This window comes from Hyalella azteca, unplaced genomic scaffold (assembly GCF_000764305.2).
Source record: "Hyalella azteca isolate HAZT.00-mixed unplaced genomic scaffold, Hazt_2.0.2 contig9146, whole genome shotgun sequence".
Classification (NCBI taxonomy): domain Eukaryota; kingdom Metazoa; phylum Arthropoda; class Malacostraca; order Amphipoda; family Hyalellidae; genus Hyalella; species Hyalella azteca.
The window spans coordinates 99,101-126,391 of NW_025939223.1; the positions used below are offsets into that span (position 1 = coordinate 99,101).

Below are 27,291 nucleotides of genomic sequence, written 5' to 3' on the forward strand. Positions count from 1 at the left end.
GGGTCACGTTGTCCTCATGGTGACACACTTGCTGCGTGTAGCACTCATACGTCTACGCCAAACTTGGTCAAAATGACCCAAGGGCAAAAGTGCATCGCTATTTGGACAAAGTCTCATCAATTTCCCCAAGTGCAGAAGATAAAAAAGTTTTCAGGATTCTTTTGTTCCGTGAGCAAAATTTGCGCAAAATGAGAAATGAGCAAAATGAAAAACAATTGCAAAATGATAAATGAGTGAGCAAAATGTGCACAATATGATAAAAATGATATATGAGCAAAATAACTAGGGACCACCGGGGGGTTGTCACTCCCCCAAGCTCACGCCAGTTCTGTCTCCTTTCCTTAGTATAAAAATGTAAAGCGGCGACTCTTCGTCCTAAATTATGAAGATAAGAGATAAGACTGGCGGCGACTCTTTGTCTTTAATTACACAAAAATTGAAATATTTAAAAAAAAATCAAGGAGACAATACAGCGGAGACAGTGAGCTTCCCTGCGGTTTTAGAGACAAACAATACAAGTCAGTGTGTGAGCAACACAGACAAACAATACAAGTCAGTGTGTGAGCTACACAAAGTATACACTGGACAATTGGACTGATGAATTACAATGCATATGATAAAGCGTCCAACTCGCAGCGTCCCAGACCTGTTCACGCTTGCATTCAATTCAACATACGACGATAAACGCTGGCATTCAATTCAACATACGACGATAAACGCTGGCATTCAATTCAACATACGATGATAAACATTACCTGCTTCACTCCTTCGCTCAGAGCTGCTCTATATTTCTTAGCTGAAACTACGTTCTTAGAACTGCAAGTCATGTTCAACACTCATAATGTCTTAAGTAATGTAATCATATAAAGTAATCATCATCATATATAATATAATCATTCAAAAATGAGTCATATTCACTCATAAAAATGAGTCATAATGTCCCAATAAGGACAAATTTTACCACGAGCACGAGCAGAGTGCGGACGTATCACTGATACCCTTTTTGCCGGTACAAACTGGGTCAGGATGACCCACATAAGTGCAAAATCTGCATCGCTATTTGGCAAGTCTAACTTATTGTTCTGAGTGTACACGCCTACACGCCAGGGGCCATACTTTCAAAACTCGCTAAGTGAACGTAAGTACTTACGCTCTATTTTCTTGTCTATGATTGGTGGATTTTGCTTGAAAGGCCGTCAATGATTGGCTGACGAACTTACGATCTTTTAACTTTTTTTGAAAGTATAGGCCCAGTTCATTAGGACTTCAGATCAACACAAGATGAAGGAATATATTTTTGATAAAATATAAATAAATTATCGTTTTTTTTTCTCCTGTTGTAAAATTAACATCGCTTCGTGAATGAAGAACAATTGATCACAGCGAGACGTAGAATCAATATCAATGGTAATACAAAAAGAACATCAGCTGTTGAATAATCAAGTGCTTAAAAACAAAACAATTGAACTGCTGGGCATAAATAAAGCCCAAATAGAATCCTAGATCGTGCATGTCAACCCTAGCAAAATTCGGGAACCGCCCAGACTTCGGCCGAATAGTCACTAGACCCGGCGCAAAGTTATTCTGGGTCTAATGGGCCACCCGAACGAAATCAGTTTCTATAAAATTTATAAATAGTCAGAATCTCCTATCCGACTTTATAGTCGCCTGAGAGTATGACAAGGGTCGGCCGAGCTTGCAGGCTGCCCAGAGACTGCCGTTCCAACCCTGGGCCGAGGCTGACATGAGCGGCTGATTTACGCGCTCCCCGAGTCCTGGGCGGACCCTAATGCAGAGTCGCGCCTACCTCAAATTTTTCTTCGTTAAGAAATATTTAGCAATTTTAAAATTCATTCATGGCTGTCTATGAAATTGACATTTTTAGAAAAGATGCATACCAGAAAACGCTAATTTTTCACGTTTATAAATGCTTCAAGAGCTGTCAGCTTGTCCAATTATAGAATAAAGTAAATTTCGTATTTATGTATTATATCATTATAATATTATTATTATTAGATAATATATTATTAGATTGTTAGATACTTAGTAGATGAATATTGGACAAGCGACACTGAATATGAATTTATCGGGTGATTCAATTATGACGTTTTCAGCTCGAAGTCGCAGCTGGCTCCTTACGGCCGGTATATTAATTCGTTCAACAAGATGACGTAGCAATAAAATATTAATATTAGCATTAGGCCCTCAAGTCGATATTAAAACACAAAATAAAAACAACGATTCCATACAAGATTCCTAATACAGAGATTTCTAATCGCCTTATTTCGTGCATTTGCTAAAAAATATTGCGAGAAATATATTTCAAACATCGCATTATGGGGAAACATTCTTAAAAATATCGTATTCCGAGAAAATACTCTTAAAAATATCCCGTTATTGGGAGAAAATATTCTTATGTATCCTCCCGGGCAAGATATCATCTTGTCATCAGACATCAACGTGAGAAAACGCACGTATTTTTTATTTTCTTTTTACTCTAAAAAAGTTGCGGAAAGATGCCGGAAAGAAAGGAAACATTAACATGTTCGCAAAAAATCATTGAACAACAATAAACTCTGATAAAATAACAACCTTATAAACAAACTCAATAAATATTGAAGAGAGGGATGGTGAGGCAGGAGGGAGGGATGGTGAGGCAGGAGGGAGGGATGGTGAGGCAGGAGGGAGGGATGGTGAGGCAGGAGTGAGGGATGATGAGGCAGGAGTGAGGGTGAGTGCATTATAACGAAAAGGAAAAATATAAATATAAATAAAAATTACGCTAAATACTTATCCAGCAATATCAAATTTCATTTATATATATTGCATCAGCATATTATCATTATTACAAATTATTTAGCTATTTAGTTCTAAAATATATACTTGAGCTGAGACTTCCAAGACATCGGTGCTGTTGAACCACTTAGTGAACTGAGTGTACTGAAGTAACATTGTGCTAAGACAAACATTGTGCTGACTCACTATTGTGCCATTTATTGAACTGCAACAAAACTTACACACCACAAATTTTACCACTTGGGCTACTTTATTTTTTTTTGCCTAAACTCAAGTTTCAAAGTTCACTTTAAACAGGAATATAAATATGATGAACATTAATGACTAATAACAATTATTAACACAGCGGAGACGCCGAGAAAACGTTATTATACACTAATAAATTTGTACGGGTCCCATTGTCAAAATAGTGAACACTTTCTAGCTCACAGCACTAGCAGAGAACCATTGCGTCAATCATTATATACATGTAACTCATCAAACAATTAAAACATACTACACGAGCTGTGACTCAAGATCTCTAAATACTCAATTGAGTTTATCTTTGGGCAGCTGAGAACCAAACAAGTGCTGCCAACAGCTGTTCATGTCAAGGAAACAAGTGCTGCCAACAGCTGTTCATGTAAGGTAAGGTAGCGCATAATACTGCATGACTAAAAGTGCCTCTTTTTTTATATACAAATCTCGAATTGCAACATCAATATCATCGCATTTTTATTCATCACTCTTGAAAAATAGCATAAAAATCATCGACTATGTATTATGTGCAAGCCCCTAGTCTGCCTCGGTCCCTCGTCTGCCTCGGTCCCTCGTCTGCCTCGGCCCCTCGTCTGCCTCGGTCCCTCGTCTGCCTCGGTCCCTCGTCTGCCTCGGTCCCTCGTCTGCCTCGGCCCCTCGTCTGCCTCGGCCCCTCGTCTGCCTCGGTCCCTCACTCCATGCCAGCCATTAATGGGCGGGAGAATACCCTTAAAAATGTCTGGGTCACGCGGTCCAAATATGGACACACTTTGTAACCCACAGCACGTGCAGAGTTCAGACCTAATTACGCCCTATTACCGAGCCAAAATGGGTCACCATGACTCACACAAGTGAATATTGCGTCACACATTACCACACATCACACAAGCAAGACACACATGTGTGAATATTGCTTCAAAACTTCGGTTGAAGTTTTGACGCAATAAAAATTCCGTACACTTAAGAGTCTAATCAAGATATTTCTGCGAGCTATTTACAAATTAGCAATGATAAGACAATCTTATCTGTCGCGGTTTTGTACTTTCTCCAAACGCATCTCCGTCAAACTGAAATAATAATAATATAAAAATAACGCAACATGTCAACAAGAACCAACGTAACATCAGTCTTCCCCTCAGCACTAAATGCTATTTATGAGAAGAATCTTATATCCCATGTGAAGACTAAATACCACAATAAAAGTGAAGTTAACAATAGCACTCATAATATTTTCTCACAATTAACGTATTATACAAAATATACAGCGGGCCGGTCTTTGAACAGACTCCATCACTCATCAACAACATTTAAGCATGTAATATCCAGGGTTTGAAAACCGAATATTAGAGATGTAATTAAATGCTACAGTGAATAATTTCGACGGTTAGCTCATAAAACAGGCATTAATATTGAACATTTCATTAGTTGTCTAGTTGTTTAGGTTGTTTTAAACAACATTAGTTGAATGTTGTTTAAAACAACATTCACGTTGTTTAGACAACGCGCCAAGGATTTGCATCAAATTGCATATCTCAAATTTGCAGTTAAATACGCTAGAAAAAAAAATCTAATAGAAAACTTACATTAATAATTAAATTGCACGTGGAAGTCGATGGAAAGTAAACTAAATTTTCAATAATAGGGAAGAGCAACGCTGGTACAGAGCCCTGCATAATTCAAATACAATACAGAGAATAATACAAACATAGAAAGATTGTATACAGAGAATACAAACTTAGAAAGATTCTATCATAAAACACTAAGACTAGTGACTAGTTAACTACAAAGTTAGTTGTTGAGTTGTGTGTAGGGGCGCTAGAGGCAGCGGGTGGGCCTCAGTGTTGAAGACCCAGCGGTCGATGGAGAAGGAGCGCTGGTCGTCCGAGAAGAGCAGGAAGAAATACTTGAGAGTTTCTCCTAAGAAGAAACTCTCCATCATGTCCCGTGGTCGTGTGTCCGCGGGGTTACGCACGTTACTGATGGTCGTGTAGCCGTGGGCAACACGGCAGTGCTTCTCTATACCCTGCCACGCAACACAGTTATTACATTCATAATAAAGATATAAAGTTTAGCAACGCAAAAGCAAACATTGGCAGGAGATCGTTATAAACAAAATTATTTATTATCAGTCACCTAATATAGGTACCACAGCCTCACCTGGAAGATGGTCCAGCCCCAGTCCTGGTAGGTGGTGTTACCAGTCACCTGGTACAGGTACCAGAGGCTCTCGACCGTCTCAGGTCTCAGGAGGTAGTGAGCGTCGTTGCTCTTCACGAAGAAGTCCTCCTTATCGTCTTGCTGCCATGAGATAAGCACCGTTAACCTCCTTATCGTCTTGCTGCCATGAGATAAGCACCGTTAACCTCCTTATCGTCTTGCTGCCATGAGATAAGCATCGTTAACCTCCTTATCATCTTGCTGCCATGAGATAAGCATCGTTAACCTCCTTATCATCTTGCTGCCATGAGATAAGCATCGTTAACCTCCTTATCGTCTTGCTGCCATGAGATAAGCATCGTTAACCTCCTTATCGTCTTGCTGCCATGAGATAAGCTCCTTATCGTCACCCTCCTTAGTTGCACAAAGGTCAGCCCTCTCAATGCCCTCGGTCATTCCAAACTATAAACAAATTCGCACTCACGGTTTTCTACCCCAACTTTGCGGTCACGTCACATCCTGCCTATAATTGCTTAACATCGCTCGCGCCTTCTTCACTGCTTTATATAAGCTATATTTAATATCAAAATATAACCTTTTCCAAGCTTTAGACCGCTGTCTGTTTCTTTGCTTCTCCATTGCCATAACTCTTTCCATGTCTTTGCCTATACCGGTAATTGCTTAACATCGCTCGGGCCTTCTTCACTGCTTTATATAAGCTTTATTTAATATTAAATTATAACCAAAATTCAGAATTACCTATGCTTTATTTGAACTGACCCTATAGTTGAAGTATGTGATCTCAGGTGCCAAGTGCGTGGGCTGCTTAAGCCAGGTCTGGGCGCAGGTCTCCATGAGGTCTTTGGCGAGCTCCAGGTGAGACCCTGGGGTCCCTGCGACCCCCGGGACGATGCTGTCCGGGACCCCGTGGTGGTGTCCCAGGGCCAGCGTCCCCGGCAGGAAGCACGTCAACTCGTCCATCTTGTTCACGAACGTCCTGCTCAACAATGCATATTGTTATCAATTGTTCAGTGTTAGTGCTGAGCATAAATAAGTAATATCAATAAGAAATGCTACTAACTTCGCTAATTTACTTATACTAAGTATAAGTAAATAATATCAATAAGTCTTCTTAAGAACGTGAAATAATCCACTAACTTGGCAGAGACATTCCGTTCAGTTATTACTAAGAATAAATAAATAATATCAATGAGACCAGTTAAGAACTTAACATAATCCACTAACTTGGCAGAGCCATGCAGTTCACCGAAGAAGAGGTAATATCAATGATAATAAATAAATAATATCAATAAGACCTGTTAAGAACTCAACACACTAACTTGGCAGAGCCATGAAGTTCACCGAAGAAGAGGTAGTTGTTGGGTTTGGTGCGCTGTGCAAGATCTGTCTCTTATACACATCTAGATGTGTATAAGAGACAGCCTTACGGTCATTATTATATATTATTATTAAACAAAGAAGTGCTTGTAGCATTTATCTTTTAAAATTAAACAGTAAAAATCTGCCCGTTATTTGTTCAAAATTCATTTAGTCGCTCGTATGAAGATTTTCAGCCAAACGTTCTCAAAACATTCACTAAACTACCTGAAGCATCTACTCTAATTTTGAAATAATGATATAAAATTTTTTAAAAGCGCCTTCGTTATATTCTGTGCTTTATTTTTGCTCACTGTTCTGAATCGTGTTATGATATGGCTTGCCACTAACAGTCATAACGTTATTCGTGATATGGCATGCCACTAACAGTCATAACGTTATTCGTGATATGGCATGCCACTAACAGTCATAACGTTATTCGTGATATGGCATGCCACTAACAGTCATAACGTTATTCGTGATATGGCATGCCACTAACAGTCATAACGTTATTCGTGATATGGCATGCCACTAACAGTCATAACGTTATTCGTGATATGGCATNGCAGCACCACTCAGCACTTAGCAGACAATACCACTCAGCACTTAGCAGCACCACTCAGCACTTAGCAGACAATACCACTCAGCACTTAGCAGCACCACTCAGCACTTAGCAGACAATACCACTCAGCACTTAGCAGCACCACTCAGCACTTAGCAGACAATACCACTCAGCACTTAGCAGCACCACTCAGCACTTAGCAGACAATACCACTCAGCACTTAGCAGCACCACTCAGCACTTAGCAGACAATACCACTCAGCACTTAGCAGCACCACTCAGCACTTAGCAGACAATACCACTCAGCACTTAGCAGCACCACTCAGCACTTAGCAAACACTACCATTAAGCACTTGGCAGACACTACCACTCAGCACTTGGCAGACACTACCATACCACTGGTAGTGAGTGGTAGTCACTAGTCTCACCAAGTCTCGGTCTTGCCCCCCTGCAGCCACTGCTTCAGGAGGTACTCGTAGTAAGTATCACCCCGCGCCCCCAGGGTGATGGTGGAGTGAGGGCGCCAGTCGCCGCTGGCAGCGTTGATGAAGATGGGCACGAGCCCGTCGTGCTTCACGAGGCCGTGCACGTGCTTAGACACGCGGTTCACCGCAGCCTGCAAATAAATACATCTTAATAGGCATGAAATATACGTTAATAGGCATGACATACACGTTAATAGGCATGAAATAAGCGTAATGAAGATGGGCACGAGCCCGTCGTGCTTCACGAGGCCGTGCACGTGCTTGGATACGCGGTTCACCGCAGCCTGCAAACCAGTATGTGTTACTAGGCATAAAATATATGTTAATAGGCATGAAATATACGTTAATTAGAAAGAAATACATGCAAATAAGCATAAAATACATGTTAATAGGCATAAATACATGTTAATAGGCATAAATACATGTTAATAGGCATAAAATACAGGTTAATAGGCATAAATACATGTTAATAGGCATAAAATACAGGTTAATAGGCATAAAATACACGTTAATAAGCATAATCAAAAGCACCTAATGTGTGAAATATTCATGCATGTGTATTGTGAACATAAAAGGATGCATTATGTACATTTATGTCACTCACGACTTGCACCGTTCAAATAAAGAATTTAGCTATACATACAAAATATTTTTGAAACAAATGGTGATCTTTAGCTTAATGTTACATGCTAATATTTATGTTCAAACCTTTTATGTAGTTACTAAAAATGTGGTGGCGGATATCACTTCTTCCAAATGCAATAGAAAAAAAAACGGAAGTGAAAAATAATAAATGCGACAGTTTTCCGGTAGTCAGCCAAAACTTGAAGACAAATTGATGCTATATATCTATTTGGTATTTACATTATACATTATAATTGATGCCATACACCTATTTGTTATTTATATTATATAATATAATTGATTAAATGTTGCTATAACTACGGTATATTTAAAATGAACATGACATTATAAAACACTGACAGCATAAGCAGGGTTGCCGGTGATGGTAGACAGGTCGCGGAACTCGAGCTGTATTACATATTATAATAGATGCTATATATCTATATTGATATTAAAACTATATATACAAATAATATAACATTATAAAAGACTGACAGCATAAGCAGGGTTGCCGGTGATGGTAGACAGGTCTCTGAACTCTAGTTGTATGGTGGTGACCTCGGAGGTGGAGGAGTCAGGTCCCCACTTGGGCTTGGAGGCGCTGCGGGTGGCGAGGTTAACATCGCTGTAGGGCACCCCGCTGTCGCTGTTGAACCCTGCTAGTAGCCGGTCTGCTAGGTCTGTCTGTAGCAGACAGGGTCTACATGTTAGCAACATGATGTTGAACCCTGCTAGTAGTCGGTCTGCTAGGTCTGTCTGCAGCAGACAGGGTCTACATGTTAGCAACATGATGTTGAACCCTGCTAGTAGTCGGTCTGCTAGGTCTGTCTGCAGCAGACAGGGTCTACATGTTATAAACATGATGTTGAACCCTGCTAGTAGTCGGTCTGCTAGGTCTGTCTGTAGCAGACAGGGTCTACATGTTATAAACATGATGTTGAACCCTGCTAGTAGTCGGTCTGCTAGGTCTGTCTGTAGCAGACAGGGTCTACATGTTATAAACATGATGTTGAACCCTGCTAGTAGTCGGTCTGCTAGGTCTGTCTGTAGCAGACAGGGTCTACATGTTATAAACATGATGTTGAACCCTGCTAGTAGCCGGTCTGCTAGGTCTGTCTGTAGCAGACAGGGTCTACATATTAGCAATATGGTGATAACCCTGCTAGTAGTCGGTCTGCTAGGTCTGTCTGCAGCAGACAGGGTCTACATGTTAGCAACATGATGTTGAACCCTGCCAGCAGTCGGTCTGCTAGGTCTGTCTGTAGCAGACAGGGTCTTCATGTTACTTATCAACATGATGATAATGATAAGTGATAACTATGTTGAACATGATGATAATTGTCGGTACACAACGGATAATCATTATGACGCATAACGATGTCTAATAAGAGAATAATTTATTAGATCCATTCTTAGTATGGATTATGATGAATTATTTCATTATTGATGAATAAAATCATCGCTTTTTTGAGAATATTTCAATGTGAATTCAAATATGATGAACTTTTACGTCAGAACAACAATGGATCTTATGAATCTTAGCAGTCTTATATGCTTGGAGTGAGGATAACGTTTGTGCTGCTTCAACTTGAAAATTAGCTAGCAAACTTTTAAAACACTCAAAGAAATAAGGTGTGCATTTGAATACTACAGCATGTGAGTGTAGGTCAGAAGGTAAATTATCACACTCATAAATATGAATAGGTCAATGTGTCCAAATAGTGACACAGTTTCATACAAACGGCACAGAGAGCGGACGTAACACTGATATGCCTAGTTTCCAGGGCCAAAAGAGAGATCAAAAGTGCGTCACAATTAGGACAAAGTACCACTCATTGCAGTGAGTGTATAAAGTAACTCACAGCTTTGTCTATGAAGACCTGGTACAAGTGCGTCACAATTATGACAAAGTATCACTCATTGCAGTGAGTGTAGAAAGCAACTCACAGCCTTGTCTATGAAGACCTGGTCGTGAGTGAGGTGATAACAGGACAACAGTCCCCCCAGCACGCGTATGGTTGTCTCGAACAGGTTCACGTTCTGGTTCATCTCGAAGTCTAAGTGATGGGCGACCCAGTCACGGCCTTCTTTGAACTCTGTAAATAATTACGTTGCATTCTATTAAAATGTCTTTTGGTAACCTACTGTTTGATCTCCCGGCGCCAGCTAGAAACTTAGTTCGAGTCATTGAAAAGACGAATAAGAAGATTATTAATAAGAAGCATGCTCTGGTCTTCAATCAAACTTGCATAAAAGAAAAGCTTCTGCCGAATTACACCAATATATATATATATATATATATTATAGCAGTAATGAATAAGCGACGTTCATGAATTGAAGACAGAGACTTCAATTAAAATGTTTTGAAGCTTCACCAACAGTTGAGGTATGATCATCTCAGTTGAGGTATGACCTCATGGATGATGGCATGGACGGATTAATATGTAGTTCAGTTTATGCATGTTTGTGAAGTATGATTCAAGAAGTGAATGTTGAATGGACAAGAACATAAGGAGGTTTATCGTATCAAAAGTTTGCATCTCAATCACTAACAAGGTAAGTCATGAACAGAAGAAATACCTGAATAATCATTTAATTTTACTGAATTGCAGAAATTATTCAAGTAAAATGAACATAAAATAAATTTCTTCTTTAGTATAAAATGATGTATTTACTTGATGCAAACCATATGGCTCCACTACAATAAATATAATCCCATTAATACTAACAGTACAAAGTAAAATAAAGGTTTTGAGTATTGAGACTACAAACTAACTTGAAGTTGATGAGTTGTGGTGACAAACTCTTCATTTTACTTAAATTCAGTTATATGCACCACCACCACCACCATCAGTGTGGGCCCAACCACCATCAGTGTGGGGCCCCACCACCACCATCAATGTAGGCCCATCATCACCTGTCTTGAGGCCCATTATCCACAAGGTGTCGAGGCCATCTATGAGCGTGAGGCCAAGTCTGAGCCAGTCGTGGGGCTGCTGGGAGATGGGGCGCAGGTGGTCGTGGCCCCACGCGAACTGTCGGTAGCCCCGCCACGCATGCTGCATGGCCCCAACCACCGCCTCTGCTCGGGCACTCCCTGAACAAAGTAGTAGAAGTAGTAGTGGTGGTTGTAGGAGAAGTAGTAGAGGTAGTAGCAGAAGTAGTGGTGGTAATAGTAGTAGAAGTAGTGGTAGAAGTAGAAGTAGTGGTAGTAGTAAAAGTAGTGGTAGTAGTAAAAGTAGTGGTAGTAGTAGAAGTGGTGGTAGTGGTAGTAGGTTTGCTGGAGCTTCAGTTGGGTATATCTTGCACCAGTTATTGCCAAACAAAGCGACAGGAACTGAGAACGTATGATAGCGAAGGCAACAATGCAGATCACTCAATGCAGATATCAATGCAATTTTACCCCTTGTGTTTGTCATGCAAACCTAGTTTGACCCAGCAAAGGTGCATATCAGAGCAATATCTGTTATTTATTAGTCCTGTTGGTAGGAAAGCTGCAGCTATTTGAACAATGATTCATTCATTTTGCTGTATGCATGGACATACTATACAATACCTGAAGTATCATTTGAAAATATCATTATTTTTATGTACAAGCACCACTGATTTGGATCAATCAGTGATTCAGATCAATGGGAGGAATTTAAATTATTGTAATAAGGCAGTATTTTGTACACTCACGGCTGCCAGGAGGGGGGATCTGGTTGAGGTTGTTGTTCTCGCCAGGGATGCCCACGTCCACGGGTCTGGGCAATGTAAGTTCAATTACATTAAATAATTCCACTGAGGAATTTAACAAAATATTTACCATAGAGTGAGATCTAATAACATTCAAGTTTCACAAACTCATCTGTTTAGAATATTTAACAATACCAGAAGATGTTATTGAACAGTGAAAATGCACTCTCAGACAGACCCATCACCACCAGTGCTGGCGCTTTTTAGCGCATTTTCTCATTTACAGAAAAAATGCACTATTGTGCTCGCCATGTCCTTCTGTCTGTCCGTCTGTGACCTCAATTTTTTGTCGACGAGAAAATGCTCTCTCTGTCACTCACTGCAGTGAGTACTGAGTTATATTTTTTAGTATATGGCATATATACTCACAAAATGTCTTTTGACTTGGTGTCTAAATTCTGTAGCAGGGGGCTTGCTGCTATCTTCTGGACATCCACCTGCAAAATTATATGATTCTGTAGCAAAAATTTAGTAACTTTTCATAATTATGCAGAAACAAAATTGTTCAATAAACCATCATGGGTAAACTCCACATTAATTCTATTGTTAGAGAAATGCTATATAAAATTGTCAAAATTAAGAATTATAAAGTTGGCTCCTTTAACGTTGAGAACATTTATAAGTAACTGAGGCTAGGTTTAAAAAATGTCTACACATCCAAGTGTTCTCACTGAGTTACTATAAGCAAATCAAAGATAACTCCAACTTCTGGTAGTCTAATCACCTATAGGTACCCTACTTGTATTGGAGAAAGCAATGTCAGAAACACAATTTATTATGCTAATTTTGCAATATTAAGTGAAAGCAGGAGTAACTTACTACATTTTTGGGCTCTTCCTGCTCTTGCCGAAGCAAGAGTGCGGCGGCCACTGCTTCCTCCCGCAGCTGCTGCTGGTGACGCTCCCACAGCAAAATCAGTGAGGCAATGACCAACAGGCATACCACACACAGCAGCATACGTAGTAAATGTGGAAGCTCTTTCCATCTCTGTAACAATAACATTAGGTTTTACTTTTGTTTAATATAATATGAGGCAAAATATAGTAAAATTGGATTCACATTTACATAGGTACGTACTAAAATAGGCATTAGTGTTTTGTCTCAGGAAGCTGCATCATCCATGAATGAAAAATATAACACTTTATATTTTTTAATTGATGTTAAATTTATTAGTAAATTTAGTACAATAGATAGTAATAAAATGTTCATGACATCAGTTTTAATAACAATAAAACTTAACTAAAATTCAACTAATTTTCTCAACAATTACTTGACATATAGTATCATACATCGGTAACATCATAACTAATTAATGAATATAACTATCAATAGAGCCTCTCTGGCAAAATTAGACAGAAGCCAGTGCGACCTTTAGACCAGTGGATCAAATAAAAAGTTCCTGAATAGAGCATTTATTAGAGTTAATTTCTCCTATTTTAAAGACTCTTTGGAGTTTGGTCTATTTCAAATTTTACAGAGAAAAATAAGAAAAAAAATCCTGTTTACAACCATGAATTTTGAAAATCACCAGTGAAATGATTGTTTTAATCTGTAATTTTAGGAAAAAATCTGCTTAATATTCCAGACAGTCAATCAATTTGCAATATCAGGAAGAACAAGGACTACAAAGTTCAAAGATGTTTTGATTGCTCTAGAAAATTAAAAAAGCAATGATTCAGTTTGGTTTGTAAAATAGATTGTTTCTTAAGGCAAAGTACATAACAAACATTGTATTGTAGGAAATGGTGATGAAAAATGACAGTGTACCAACGGTTAAAAAGGCCACCAACTTAAGTGCTGCTGGCAACTGGCATTCTGGCAAGGTTATCATAATAATCATTGGCATACAACATTGACAGTACTAAATTTTATTGTGAATAGAATGAGACCAAAAAGAAGTTTCTCTGATAAAAATTTATCCCATTGATGCTGGTGAAAAGCTTCTTCACAAAATGGGCATGTCCCAGTTCAATGCCGGACAACCCGTAGTACAGTCAGTAGCCTACTCAGTAGTAATCATAAAAATGTGCTAACAAGCAATTTCATTCTTGGAAAGTTGGACTCAGCCTCACTCAGAGTCTCAGCCTCTCAGGCTACTTACCCTTTTCAATGACTTTTTCTGAGAAATTTGGTGCTCAGCAACAGGGGGTAGAGCAACAGTAACATAGTCTTGATTTTCAACCACAATAGGCAACATTATTTGAAATAAATGATTTTGTACAACTAAGAAAAGCCTAGTCTACGTTTGTTGAATCAGCCTGAAGCTGAATGCAGACTGTTGGTATATTGAAATATTTTATAAATCTTCCTAAGACTTCCAAGTTATCTTTTTCAGAATGTTTTACAATATTATCTTCAAGTTAATACTTCAGAACAAAAATATTGAATGTAGAGTCTTCGCTCTAGTCTACCGGTCCGGTAGAGTGAACTCGTGATTCGTGAAGGCAGTCACAGTCTCGTTTGAAAATGACAGCACTATTTCAATTTCACCACCCCGGTCCACCCGAGACCAGGAAATGAAGCTTGACGGCTAGCCACTGCCGTTGTTTAATCGAGCCTTCAACTCAAGGAGATTCAAGGCTTTCCGGCTATCTAGTTTACCTAGCAACGCACGGCTGCCAAATTGATCGACGTCTTAAATTCGCAGTGAGCATTGAATTTCTGCTAAAATACTGAACAGATTTGAACGAAACTTTGTATGTGAATACCTAATCTTACAGCGATGATGTTTAGCTCGGACAATTTTTTCGATTTTGCCTTTGTTTGCGATTTACACGGATATACGGAGAAACGACCGGCATTTCTCTGTCGAATTTTAAACTTGCGTTGACCCAGAGCAGTATACGTAAAGCCGTTAAAACTCGCAAACGAAAGCAAAATCGAAAAAATTGTTACGAGCTACACATCACCGCTGTAGTCACTTTCAAAGTTTCGTTCAAATCTGTCCAGTATTTCAGGAGAAATGCAATGCTCACTGCGAATTTAAGCACGAATTGCTGTTTAAATCACGAATGAGGAAAAAGTGAAAAAAACTCTCAAACGAAGACAAAATCTAAAAAATGGTCACTAGCTAAACATCACCGTTGCGAGGTTAGGTTTCTTTATGCAAAGTTTCGTTCAAATCTGTACAGTCGTTTAAAAGAAATGTCATGCTCACTGCAAATTTCGGCACGTATCGTCATATAACTCACGAATTAAGGTGAAATTCTAAAAATTATCGCGAGCTAAACATCACCGTTAGGTCCTAATGAATACATGTACAAAGTTTTATCGAGCTACGCTCATTACTTTGGGAGATAATCCATGCGCACTGAATTTGGGGAGACCGGCCGCAAGTCCGGCAGTAAATTTGTCCGAGACGTAATGGCAATGGGACTTCTCATGTAAAGAAATTACAGTATTTTTCGGCGGGATGCATGTCGGCAACAAGGTTTGCCTGTAGGGATCACAAATATTTGTTACTCATTTTCTTGTTCATTTTTCCTCAAATAGTTAGCAGTCAGGCAACCATCCGAACTTCTTATAGATTGACTTTTTCTTTCTTCGTTAGTTGAGTTTTTACCAGTCATTGCACTTCGGCCTTGCCCGCCAACGTTTGGGGTGCAAAATTTACTCTGCTCTCAAATACACTGATCACAACATCCACCTGGTTAATTACTCGTATGTTTCCCTGTTCGCACTTCCCTTATCTTATAGCGGTACTGATATACCCGCTATATGCCAAACTTAACACATTACTTATATTCCTTTCCATATGTATGCACTCTAGAAGGCGTAGTAACTTTTGGAGTTGACTGCTTAAAGCCTTTAAACCATATGTGCACACCCAGTCCACCGCTTTAAGCACGCCTAAGTTACGCATTGCCATACTGCCTCTGGCCTAACCGTATCCTGCCTATCCTTTTCTGGCCTAACCTACACTCTTTGCAACATTTCTTCACCTAAAACAAACATAAGCGGACCTAACCCAATCTCAATGTCCACAGGTTGTTTGAGAGGCGGGGCATGTGAGCAGGAAGAGCCAATCATGGGGTGCAAGAAGGTTGTGAGTCCGGTCAGAGGGTCATGTACTATTTTTTGCAGTATATCTTGTATATGATGGTACGTTATTTCAGTGTGAAAATTTTAATCGCCAGAAGTGACCATCAATAGAAAGTTCATGATAAATATCACTGGCATGCCAGTCATGATTCACTACAAACATCCATTTCTGATCTGGAATCAACTGTATTTAAACAACATCGGTTGTCGCGATAAGGACCTTCCTTTCATGACAATATTGGTGCAGTAGTCACCTTGACCTGTTCAACGGTCTTGCTTGATTGCAGACCGCTTGTACTTGAATTATATTTATTTGATTGCATGCATGGTAGGTACAGGCGTACAGCCATGGTTGACCTAATACAAGGTTGACCCACGCGCAGCTGCGCCTTGGGGATGTCATTTGTTATTCCACCCGTGATGTCACCTTGGTCTCTGTGACGTCACAGCGCGATTCAAACTGATTTGTAACTTCTGCTTCGCTTAAAATAAGACTAGTTGCGGTAAATGAAATTTTTTGGGCCATTTTTATGAGGGCAATTTTTTCATGGTTGAACAAATACAAGGTTTTCGCTAGTGCAGCTGCAGCTTGCGGATGTCATTTGTTATTCCAACTGTGACGTCAGCTCGTGACGCCAAACTGATTCGTAACACCGGTATTGCTTACAAAAAGATTAGTTGCATGCAGTAAATAACTTTTTTGGTCCATTCTGAGGAGGTAACTTTTTTTAAATGCTTTCAAAGATGACATAAAAACGATGTCTAGATCTCCACTATTTGCATTTTGTGCCCACAGTGACGTCACTCTAGAGATGCGCAGAACGGCGAAAAATCGTCATCGTGGGTCAACCTTGTATTAGAATAGAATAGAAGTGTCGGCGCTGAAGAAATAGGCCCATGGCCTGTTGCCGATTCTTGTACTTTTCATGACTCGATTCACAAGGGATCCGGCCTTTGGAACCCGATCTTTCCATAGCTGACGATTGATTGAGATAGCTGCTGGACTTATTGCCTGGTCCGTAATTTGCTAGGCATTTTAAGACTGAACATATGCTCCTGCATAGCTTCGGCTAGTCTGTTTTTGAAGATGTTCATACTCGGAGCGTCAACGATAGGCAGGGTGGCCCAGTGGTTAAAGTTCAGAACTTCAGAGTACCAAGATTGGAGCAGAGAGGTGCGGGTTCGATCCCAGATCTGTGCGCCAGTTTCTGGACAGAATCGGCAAGGAGGCCGAGCGGTTAAGCACAGCAGAATTGTAGCAGTGAGTTGCGAGTTCGAGACCGCAAAATGCTGTGAATGTTCTGCTATGTTGAGAATCGGCGACAGGCCCTACGGCCTAATAAAAACGTTGAAGCCCCTATTATTATATTCATGATTGAAGATGCCCTGTTAGTTCACACAGAATTTGTCGTTCGTGTTGTTGAAGACAACAACGACAGTTGTTATGATTAGCTTTTACTGCTTTCTTCGACGAACTTCAGGTCCTGCCGCTGCGAAGGTTCAGTTGTAGTCGGTCCGCATTGTACGCCCCATTTTCATACCTGAATACATCGAAAATGTTTCCACTCATTCTGCGGTGCTTCAAGCTTGGTAGGCCAGCTCTACTAGACGCTCTTGGTAAGGCGTGTCTTGTCTACATGACCTTGATGAGTCCTACCAGACGGTCTTGGTAAGGCATGTCTTGTCTACCACATGCTCATGTTGAAACTTGCCTTGGATTACCGGAAACTCCTTGTAAACCTTTTTTTCTACAACTTACCATCAGTTTGTTCGTCCTTGGTAAGTTTTTTTAGAACGTACCATCAGTTTGGTCTGTAGCTTCCAAGTTTTCATGTTGTATTGGGTGCTGTTGCATCACATGCATGATGCAGGGCACATTTTACGTCGTGGGGGCACAGCCGCCAGCCGCTAACTACTGGTGTGGCCTAGCTTGATCGTCTTTTGAGGGGACTCTCTTGAGTATTTACGCTTGATTGCGTGCAAAAGCTTACGCATCGTCCGCAAAATGCTTGACATGGCTCTGGATATGGCGTGACCTCAGCTGGACCTGTCAGGCTGTCTTCACGATGTTCAAAAATTTTCCGCTAACCAATTCTTGTTCGATTTGCACTTAATTCATTAAAACAATATAAATATTTTGCAGTTACAGCAGCAGACAGTCACGGTCAACAAAAGCTACGTACGGCTACAAGCTGGAAGAAATCTCATAGTTATAACGACGTTAACTGTCGGCAAAATAATCATATATTTAGATCATTATATGCATACAGGTTTCAGGTAATCGGCTATCATGGTTGAATAAAAAATACTTATAATGATATTATTTTTTCAAACATTGGTAAGCTTGAACCATGGTGAGCATGAACTATCACACAGCGGTCGATGCATATGTATCAGTGTCGACCACGTTTCTAAAATTCGCATGGGCGGTGTTTTAGAACTTTACCTATGCCATGTCCGGGTTAGATTTCTTCCTAGTTTAAAAGCGCACATTATCCTACTATGCTTTGGCCTATCTGGGGGATTGGCTCTACTTGTAAAATGTAAACTGTCAATTCTGTAAACATTGGGCTCTTTAGAATTAGTGGTAGGCCAGGGAATGTGCAATTCCTATAAGGGAAATTTGTTACACTAGGCTTGGCAGGCTCAAGGCTGGCTGCATGAGACTGAGAGGCTGAGACTTAGCCACTTAGGAAGTTACAAGTTAGGACTAAATAGGCTGAGAGTGACTCAGTGGGGCTGCTGCTGGGGCACTGCTTGGACAGTGAACTTAGGTCAATTCTGACACTGACTGTGACTGTTCACTGTTGATTGTTGAATCTGTTCTAGGAAAACCTAATTTTTATGACATATGATTACTGGTTTTTACTAAAGTAAAGTGCAAGACTCTAAGCTCATCTGCTCATGAACTTATTATAGATGCGAATAATGTACTTTGATCATTATTAGACAATAGACAGAGAAAGCAAACTAATATTGAATGCACACTACACAGTAACACTGATGACTCATCTGGAGACTTGGAATGGGATTGGGATAATGGGATCCCAGGCAGCCAGGCTGAGCCCTGAGCGGGCTCCCAGCCGGCAGCCAATTTACTTGTTTAGAATTTGGTCACTGGACAGTAGACCTTCATGAGAGTTTTCTAAAAAGCTGATAAACTAATCATTTCATGGACAATTTTAAAATTTTTTAGATAAAATAGGCAATATATTTTTGTATTTTTGCTGAAGAAATTGGGTAAAAACCTTACTCCCATTCCCATAGGGCCATAGCCTTAGGAAATAGGAATGGCCAAATGGGTTAACTTGACCAGATTCCCAGGCATTTTTGTCTGGCGTGCTAATCAGGCCCTCAGCCTCCTCAGGGTTGCTTGAATTGCCTCAGTTCTGCCCAATTTTCCAGTTAGGAATCCCAGCAGGCTGCAGCTAGTATGGAATATATCTACTTGGCGAGCCGCGACTGAATTTTTCGAGCCGTGGTTTTATGGATTTGCCAGCCGTGATTCCATTTCTACGAGCCACTCCAGGTTCTGGAGGACCTGTTTGCTGGTTGTGATAATTAAGACTTTCTTCAGTTCCTTGTATTTGAACATTATCCTTTTATTACTTAAATTTATCTTCATATTTGTTAAAAAATGTGCTTCATGAAAGTTATTAAAAAATATATGTAGAAAAATTGTAATATGTTATATTTAAAAATATGTTAATTCAATTTATACAATTTATTTCTTCTGGATGAAATCTAGATGTATAGTTACATTCTTTTCTATTGTATATAGGTTGACAATAAAAGTTGTTGTGATCTTTAACCATTATATTGTATAAAAATATCAAATTTTTCCTTTATTATTATAAACTGTTAGACAATTTGATATCAAATAAGATACTGTTATTGTTGCAGATATTGGGTTTTGCTGTGGTCTTATTTGGAGGCTATGGTCTTTACCTCAGCACAGTAGTTGAAGACAACATACGTATTGACCTGGAGTTCCTGTATTTACTTGGTACCAACGTGTCGGGGGCTATGGTTCCGCTTGGTACTGCTCTGGTGGTAGTTGCAGTGTCTGGATGCCTTGGAGCTTGTCAAGAGAATCTGCCACTCCTCAAATTGGTACCTAAAATATTATATTATATATATTTATTTGTTTTTACTTGTTTTATGTCAGAAATGAAATTGTGATTTGATAATCAATAATACCTGCTTAAAGAGTTTTGTTTGATAAATATTAATAATTTTAATAATAATCTTAAATCATTATCATCATTGGGCATTTTCTATGAAATTCAGATTCATGGCTATGGTTGACATTTTTAGTGATGAAAATTAGTAAATTATCCAATTTGTTTACTTTAGCCTTCATGGTACTTCACATAACCATAGTTTATCTCAGTAGTATCTCTACTTGAGAGATGAAAACTATAAAGCTTTTGAGACTTATTGCATTATATATTTGTTTGATATTCCTTACCCATGCGTCTGCTTCATATAATAATAGTATGCACTTCAATTGGCTGACATTATTGCAGTACATGTGGGTGTTGGGCATCTTCCTGATCATTGAAATATCTGTGATTGTTGGGAGCTTCTTGCTCGTTTGGAAGGCGGATGAAGTGATGGAGACGTCCTTGTCTCGCTCGCTTGTTGACGATTACAGACCGAGCTCTCAGGATGTTCTTGATTTTCTTCAATCAAAGGTGTGGGCTTCTCTATATGTATAAATGTTCTAAATCTCAATTGTATTTGATTTTCAGCTATCTCTTTCCTATTTTCTAGTGTCTATGAAGTAAATTATTCTTTTATTTAGGCTCATTGCATTACACCTAATTCAATTATCTTTATACTTGCTGTCAATTTATTCATGAAAATTTTTATCACCATTCCTTTGTGTGTGAAAAATATTCTGAAGTTTGTTTATGACCTATTTCACCACACATTTTTGTGGATTAATTCCCCTTTTTACATAACTTCATTATATAAATTGAAATCTTGTTTAGAAACCCCTAGAAAGTTTGAACATTGTTGAGAGCAAATGAGCATGACTTGTCAATTATTTTAGAGTAAGCTGAGTTTTTCTGTCAACATCAATGCAAAATATGTCTGCTTATTTAACTTAACACTTTATTCTATGCTAAAAATTTGATTCCGGCAGCTCGAAATTTGTTACTTCAATGACATCCAAAACATTGATCCAAACCAGAAATTATTCAAAAACATGAAGCTGCTTCTTATTAATCATGAATGACGCTCATTTGATGGTGTTTATACGCAGGTTGAGTGCTGTGGTCTGACTCTCGTACTAAAGTATGTTTGGCTTTCAGTTAACTATATTATACACAGGTTGAGTGTTGTGGTCTGACTATCATCATACTAAAGTATGTTTGGCTTTCAATTAACTAGGTATATTATACACAGGTTGAGTGCTGTTGCCTGAGTGTCATCACCCAAAACCATGTTTGTCTTTCAATTAACTATATTATATGCAGGTTGAGTGTTGTGGCCTGACTATCATCATACAAAACTATATTTGACATTTAATTAACTATATTATACGCAGGTCGAGTGCTGTGGCCTGAGTATGGATGGGTACCAGGACTATGAACGCAACCCGCTGTACAACTGCAACGACATGAACCAGAACCTGCAGCGGTGCTCAGTCCCAGGCTCGTGCTGTCTACCACCTCACCTGCGCCTCTCTGCCCCCACCATCTCTGCCGTTGTCAGTCATTTTTACAGTCTCGTCAGATGATTTAAATGACCAAATTTTTAATATTCATTCAGGTGTTTGTTTACTTATCTGAATATATTATTCATTTTCATGTTGATTTTGTCTTTCATGCTGTTAAATTCTATTTAATTCTAAAGGATAGCATCAATAAGTCTAACATCTGCTTGGTGACAGCAACGCAAGGAATTTAGGAAGAGATTTGAATTTGCCAGTTATTCATAGATTGGTCTTATTTACTGATATGACATTTTTTGTGTTTATGACATATTTGTGATGTCTGTGGCATGTTTGTGACGTGTTTGTGACGTGTGTGTGACATGTTTGTGATGTGTTTGTGACATGTTTGTGATGTGTTTGTGACATGTTTGTAATGTGTTTGTGATGTGTTTGTGACGTGTTTGTGACATGTTTGTGACATGTTTTTGACGTGTTTGTGACGTGTTTGTGACGTGTTTGTGACGTGTTTGTGACATGTTTGTGATGTGTTTGTGATGTGTTTGTGACGTGTTTGTGACGTGTTTGTGACATGTTTGTGATGTGTTTGTGTCGTGTTTGTGACGTGTTTGTGGCGTGTTTGTGACGTGTTTGTGACATGTTTGTGACGTGTTTGTGACATGTTTGTGGCGTGTTTGTGACGTGTATGTGAAGTGGTGTAACATGTTTGTAACGCGTTTGTGACATGTTTGTGACATGTTTGTGACATGTTTGTGACGTGTTTGTGACATGTTTGTGACGTGCTTGTGACGTGTTTGTGACGTGCTTGTGACGTGCTTGTGACGTGTCTGTGGCGTGTATGTGATGTGGTGTAACATCTGTCTCTTATACACATCTAGATGTGTATAAGAGACAGNCTGACTGAGGGCAGTGTGGTGCAGACTGAGGGCAGTGTGGTGCTGACTGAGGGCAGTGTGGTGCAGACTGAGGGCAGTGTGGTGCTGACTGAGGGCAGTGTGGTGCAGACAGGGCAGTGTGGTGCTGACTGAGGGCAGTGTGGTGCTGACTGAGGGCAGTGTGGTGCTGACTGAGGGCAGTATGGTGCAGACAACACTCACCATACTTTAATGTCATCACAGCGGGGTGGGGCCCAGGCGCTGGTGTACACGGAGGGCTGCACGGGCGCCCTCACCGCGGTGCTCAGGCTGCTGCTCTACGCCGTCGTCTCGTTCGTCGTCCTCTGCGCCCTCGTCAAGGTAGGCTCTTGTTTCATACTTTATGATAATAATCTTACTTTATATTTAGTTATATAATAATGTCACTACAGATTTAAGGGGACCGGGCTGCCCCCGGAGAAACTTCTACAGTTATTATCCGATCATCATGAAACTTCACATATATAAAATGTAAAAAGTCAAGGTAGGCCCTCAAGGTAGGCCCTCGTCAAGGTAGGCTCGTATTTCATAATTAAATAAACAATCTTACTTTATATTTAATGATACAACAATGTCACTACTTATTTAATGACGACAATTTATTATAATTAAATTATCAAATTATTACACTAGTGATATGAGTGAAGTCTCTTAGCAAAAATAATAAGTCAGTCATATTGTCATAATATATATGATGAATTATCTGCAAGGACAGAGAGCGATCATAGTACTCATAATATATGCCTTCTTGCCTGGCCAAACTGGGTCAGGATGACCCACTCAAGGGCAGAAAGTGCAGCCATATTCGTACCTTAAAAGTCCTTTATTTAAGGCTGCGTGTTCGGACTGTTATGTATCCGTAGAATAAATAGCCGAGACGTCGTGTGATGTGATGACATCACTCATCATAACTTTATAGTGATGTACAGTCACGCTATAGCTTGACAAATACTTATATTGTTGACAGATGTACGTAGTGTACACAGTACGTACACTATCTCACGTGTCTATTGTTGACAGATGTACGTAGTGTACACAGTACGTACACTATCTCACATGTCTATTGTTGACAGATGTACGTAGTGTACACAGTACGTACACTATCTCACGTATCTATTGTTGACAGATGTACGTAGTGTACACAGTACGTACACTATCTCACGTGTCTATTGTTGACAGATGTACGTAGTGNAGACAGCAGTGGGCGGGATATGTACGGCCCTGGGGAAATTGGACGACCAATGAATGGTCCTGGGGGACGAGGGTGGGATATGGATGGCCCTGGAGAACGCGGACGAGATTTGGACGGACCAGGTAGATGTGGACTGGGTGCGGATGGCTCTGTAAGACATGGACGGGAAATGTTCGGGTCAGAAGGATTTGGACGGGGAATGGGAGGGCGAGGAATGGAAGGTCCAGGAGGGCGGGGAATGGGAGGCCCAGGAGGGCGGGAAATTGAAGGTCCTGGAGGACGGGGAATGGATGGCCCTGGAGGCCGTGGGAGAGGAATTGATGGCCCCGAGGGACGGGGAAGAGAAATAGACGGTCCTGGAGGATGGCGACCGGAAACGGTGTCCCCTGGAATTCGTGGGCGTGCAATGGACGTCTCCGGGGGACTGGGACGAGGGTTCGATGAAACTCTACGCTGTCTGGTGGACGCAAATGGACGCCGAATATCGGAAGGTGGCCGAGGACGGGGAACTGAATATGGACCAGGGTTCCCCAGCCCTCGAAGGCTGAGCTCCCCTAGAGGTAGGGGAAGGTTCGGGGGAGAAAGAGACCCTGAAGTGATCCTAGAGTACGAAGACTCGGGGAGGGGCCGGTATAGGGGGAGAGGAGGAGCTGGCCCTCCCCCCACCAAGCGGAGCCGCTTTGAAGACGAAACCCCTGTTAACAGGTGGGTTCTTCTATTATCAATTAACCTTTTAACTAACTCGATTTTTATTAATACTTTACTTATGTGTTTCGAATATCCAAATCTCATAGGAAATGCTGTAATGTTATTCATAAACGAACTGTTAGCCAATAATATCTTGAATGTTGGTGCAGAATAGCTGCTGATATCTGGTTTGTTGCAAGTGTTAGTGGGTTTTTAATCTTGAGAGGCCAAACCACTAGATTTCTAGTATTTGTAACTACTAGACTTCTAGTTACAAATCCTAGAAGTCTAGTAAGTACTAGTCTTCTAGGATTTGTTCCTGGAACGGTTTCTGATCCTGAAGTTCCTTAATGTGTATATAATAGTCTGGCCTATTCGAGTCACGCATTCCGTTTTCTATGATGCAAGATAAAAATTTTCTGGGAAACTATTTCCTTTGCCAGGGCAGGGTGGAATTAAGTATGGTATATAATATACGAACATGTGCACATATCTTATTAGTTCTAAAAATATTATACTATATTTTCGTTTTATATTTAGATGATATTTTAGAACTGATCAAATTACTAAGCTAAATTGATCTTGAATATATGAACCAAAATTCATAGAATTACCCCCTGGACTATTCAATATTTTTTGTAATTTATTAAGTCCTTATGGTTAAATAATATAAAATTTACTAATTCACATAACATAGATGAATACAGTATTACAATGACTTGCATGTATGTACATATTCACATGTACTTATGCACATGTCGGGGGAAATTGATGAGAACTTGTGCTTAGACTTGACAAATGGCGGGAAGATTTCCTTAATTATTTGTTTTCTCATAAATATTTAATTAAATTTAGACAAGTTTGATTGAAGATAATAGAATGTGCTTTAATTATGAGAGTTTTTGATGAAACTTGTATTCATGGACAAATTCTGCCACCATATTCTGATGTATTTAAATGCATATCTACTATCTACATTTTTCTTCATATGTTTTCTTACTTAGATTCTACAAATTTTCTCATACTTTATAATGCAAATTCTCCTCACTAATATTTTTTCAGTTATTATCTCCACCAGTACATTTTTCATACATGTTTTCCGTGTCCACACATGTTTTTACTGTTATTTATATACAAATGTTAAGACAATAACATGTTAATGTTATTTATGTTAATAATGTTAATGTTATTAATATTAATTAATAATGTTAATGCCTACCCAGGCAAGATGGCGGCCTGCCTCCTGTGGGTAAGTACATAATTAATATATAATTAAATTGATATGATTGACATGATAACATAATAAAATTGATATAATTTGCATTGCATTAAATAAACCAGCAATGTGATATATCAGTGTCGACCACGTTTCTAAAATTCGCATGGCCGGTGTTTTAGAACTTTACCTAAGCCGTGTCCGGGTTTGATTTCTTCCTAGTTTTAAAAGCGCACATTATCCTACTCTGCTTATTTGGAGTATTGGCTCTACTTGTAGAATGTAAACTCTCAAGTCTGTAAACATCGGGCTCTTTAGAATTAGTGGTAGGGCTATGCCAGGGAATGTGCAATTCCTAAAAGGGAATTTTTTTAAACTAGGCCTGGCAGGCTGCCTGCCTGAGACTTAGCCACTTAGGGTTAGGAAGTTAAGACTAACTGACTAAGTAGGCTGAGAGACTGAGAGTGACTCAGTGTGACACTCAGACACTGTTTGGACAGTGAACTTAGGTCAATTCTGACACTAACTGTTTACTGTTGAATTTGTTCTAGGAAAACCTAATTTTTATGACATCTGATTATTGGTTTTTACTGAAGTAAAGTGTAAGACTCTAAGCTCATGAACTTGTTATAACTTCTAGACCTAGTAGGTATGTGCACAAAGTACGCTCAAACGTAAACAATGCTGGCAAAATGGCGGACAGCCACTTTCCGCATCGGCGCACGTAAGGTATTTAATTTTGAAAATCCTGCCAAAATATTAGCTTAATTTGATTGACTTTTTTTGGAAACAAACTAAAAAAAACTTGAACTATGACGACATCTTTTTTTTTTTCAAGAAATGTCTATCACTATCAGGTACCTGCTTAGCTGGGATGTGCAAGAGGTAACATTTGGGTGGGAAATAAACATGGATATCGTATTTTGAAATTAATGAAAGATAATTTGAAATCAAGATTATAGTTTTTAGAGCATGCTCTTGAAATTTCAGAGCTTTGCAGCCATTCGGACAGTTTTACTACCATGTCCTATCGCGCTGTTTACGTTCAGTTCAGTGCTTCAGTCACAAGCCAGTGAGGTATGCTGGTCCTGAACTATTGCCGAGACTGAGACATGAGAGGGTACATGAGACAAGATATGAGACGAGACATGAGGCAAGATGTGAGATGAGACGCAAGACAAGACATGGGACGAGGAGATGAGACGCGAGACAAGACATGAGACAAGGCATGAGCCATGAGATGAGGAGTCAAGCATGAGACGAGACGTGAGATTAGACATGAGACGAGGAGATGAGACACGAGACAAGACATGAGATGAGACGAGACATGCAACGAGACACGAGATGAAATGAGACAAGAGATGAGAGGAGACAAGACACGAGACAAGACATGAGATGAGACACAAGATGAGATGAGACAAGGCACGAGACGAGATGAGACGAGGCACAAGACGAGATGAGACGAGGCACAAAACGAGATGAAACAAGGCACAAGATGCCACTGTGCAGAGAGTGGATGAATATAGCAAGATCTTTGGCGACGCTTCAGTAGCCAAATTTTTGCCTTCAGAAGATCTTGCCAA

At 39.7% G+C, this 27,291-nt stretch overlaps 3 protein-coding genes across 3 annotated transcripts; 2 read left to right on the forward strand and 1 right to left on the reverse strand.

The window, feature by feature from the left end:
• Positions 1-4,100: 4,100 nt before the first annotated feature.
• Positions 4,101-14,267, reverse strand: LOC108676336 (endoplasmic reticulum mannosyl-oligosaccharide 1,2-alpha-mannosidase-like). Its single transcript, XM_018164404.2, is given in 12 exon segments — positions 4,101-5,056; positions 5,191-5,331; positions 5,971-6,187; positions 6,531-6,598; positions 7,517-7,744; positions 8,733-8,921; positions 10,185-10,333; positions 11,155-11,334; positions 11,919-11,983; positions 12,345-12,412; positions 12,795-12,962; positions 14,077-14,267. Coding segments are annotated over 12 exon segments (1,812 nt in total). The 5' UTR covers positions 14,173-14,267; the 3' UTR covers positions 4,101-4,813.
• A 1,735-nt stretch (positions 14,268-16,002) lies between these two features.
• Positions 16,003-22,727, forward strand: LOC108676315 (tetraspanin-33-like). The gene is made up of 5 exons (XM_018164380.1): positions 16,003-16,029; positions 19,920-20,129; positions 20,546-20,713; positions 21,574-21,735; positions 22,578-22,727. The coding sequence occupies exons 1-5, from the start codon at positions 16,003-16,005 to the stop codon at positions 22,725-22,727; spliced, it is 717 nt and encodes a 238-aa protein (XP_018019869.1).
• A 1,091-nt stretch (positions 22,728-23,818) lies between these two features.
• LOC108676325 (spidroin-2-like) lies at positions 23,819-26,285 on the forward strand. Its single transcript, XM_018164392.2, has 3 exons — positions 23,819-24,510; positions 25,716-25,741; positions 26,260-26,285. The coding sequence occupies exons 1-3, from the start codon at positions 23,825-23,827 to the stop codon at positions 26,283-26,285; spliced, it is 738 nt and encodes a 245-aa protein (XP_018019881.2). The 5' UTR covers positions 23,819-23,824.
• Positions 26,286-27,291: the final 1,006 nt, after the last annotated feature.

Excerpts from the sequence above, each read along its gene's own strand:
- LOC108676325 (XM_018164392.2), top strand. The coding sequence starts at position 23,825 with ATGTACGGCCCTGGGGAAATTGGACGACCAATGAATGGTCCTGGGGGA. Across the intron at positions 24,511-25,715 it reads GACGAAACCCCTGTTAACAG|GCAAGATGGCGGCCTGCCTC; the intron begins GTGGGTTCTTCT and ends ATGCCTACCCAG. Across the intron at positions 25,742-26,259 it reads TGGCGGCCTGCCTCCTGTGG|GAAAACCTAATTTTTATGAC; the intron begins GTAAGTACATAA and ends AATTTGTTCTAG.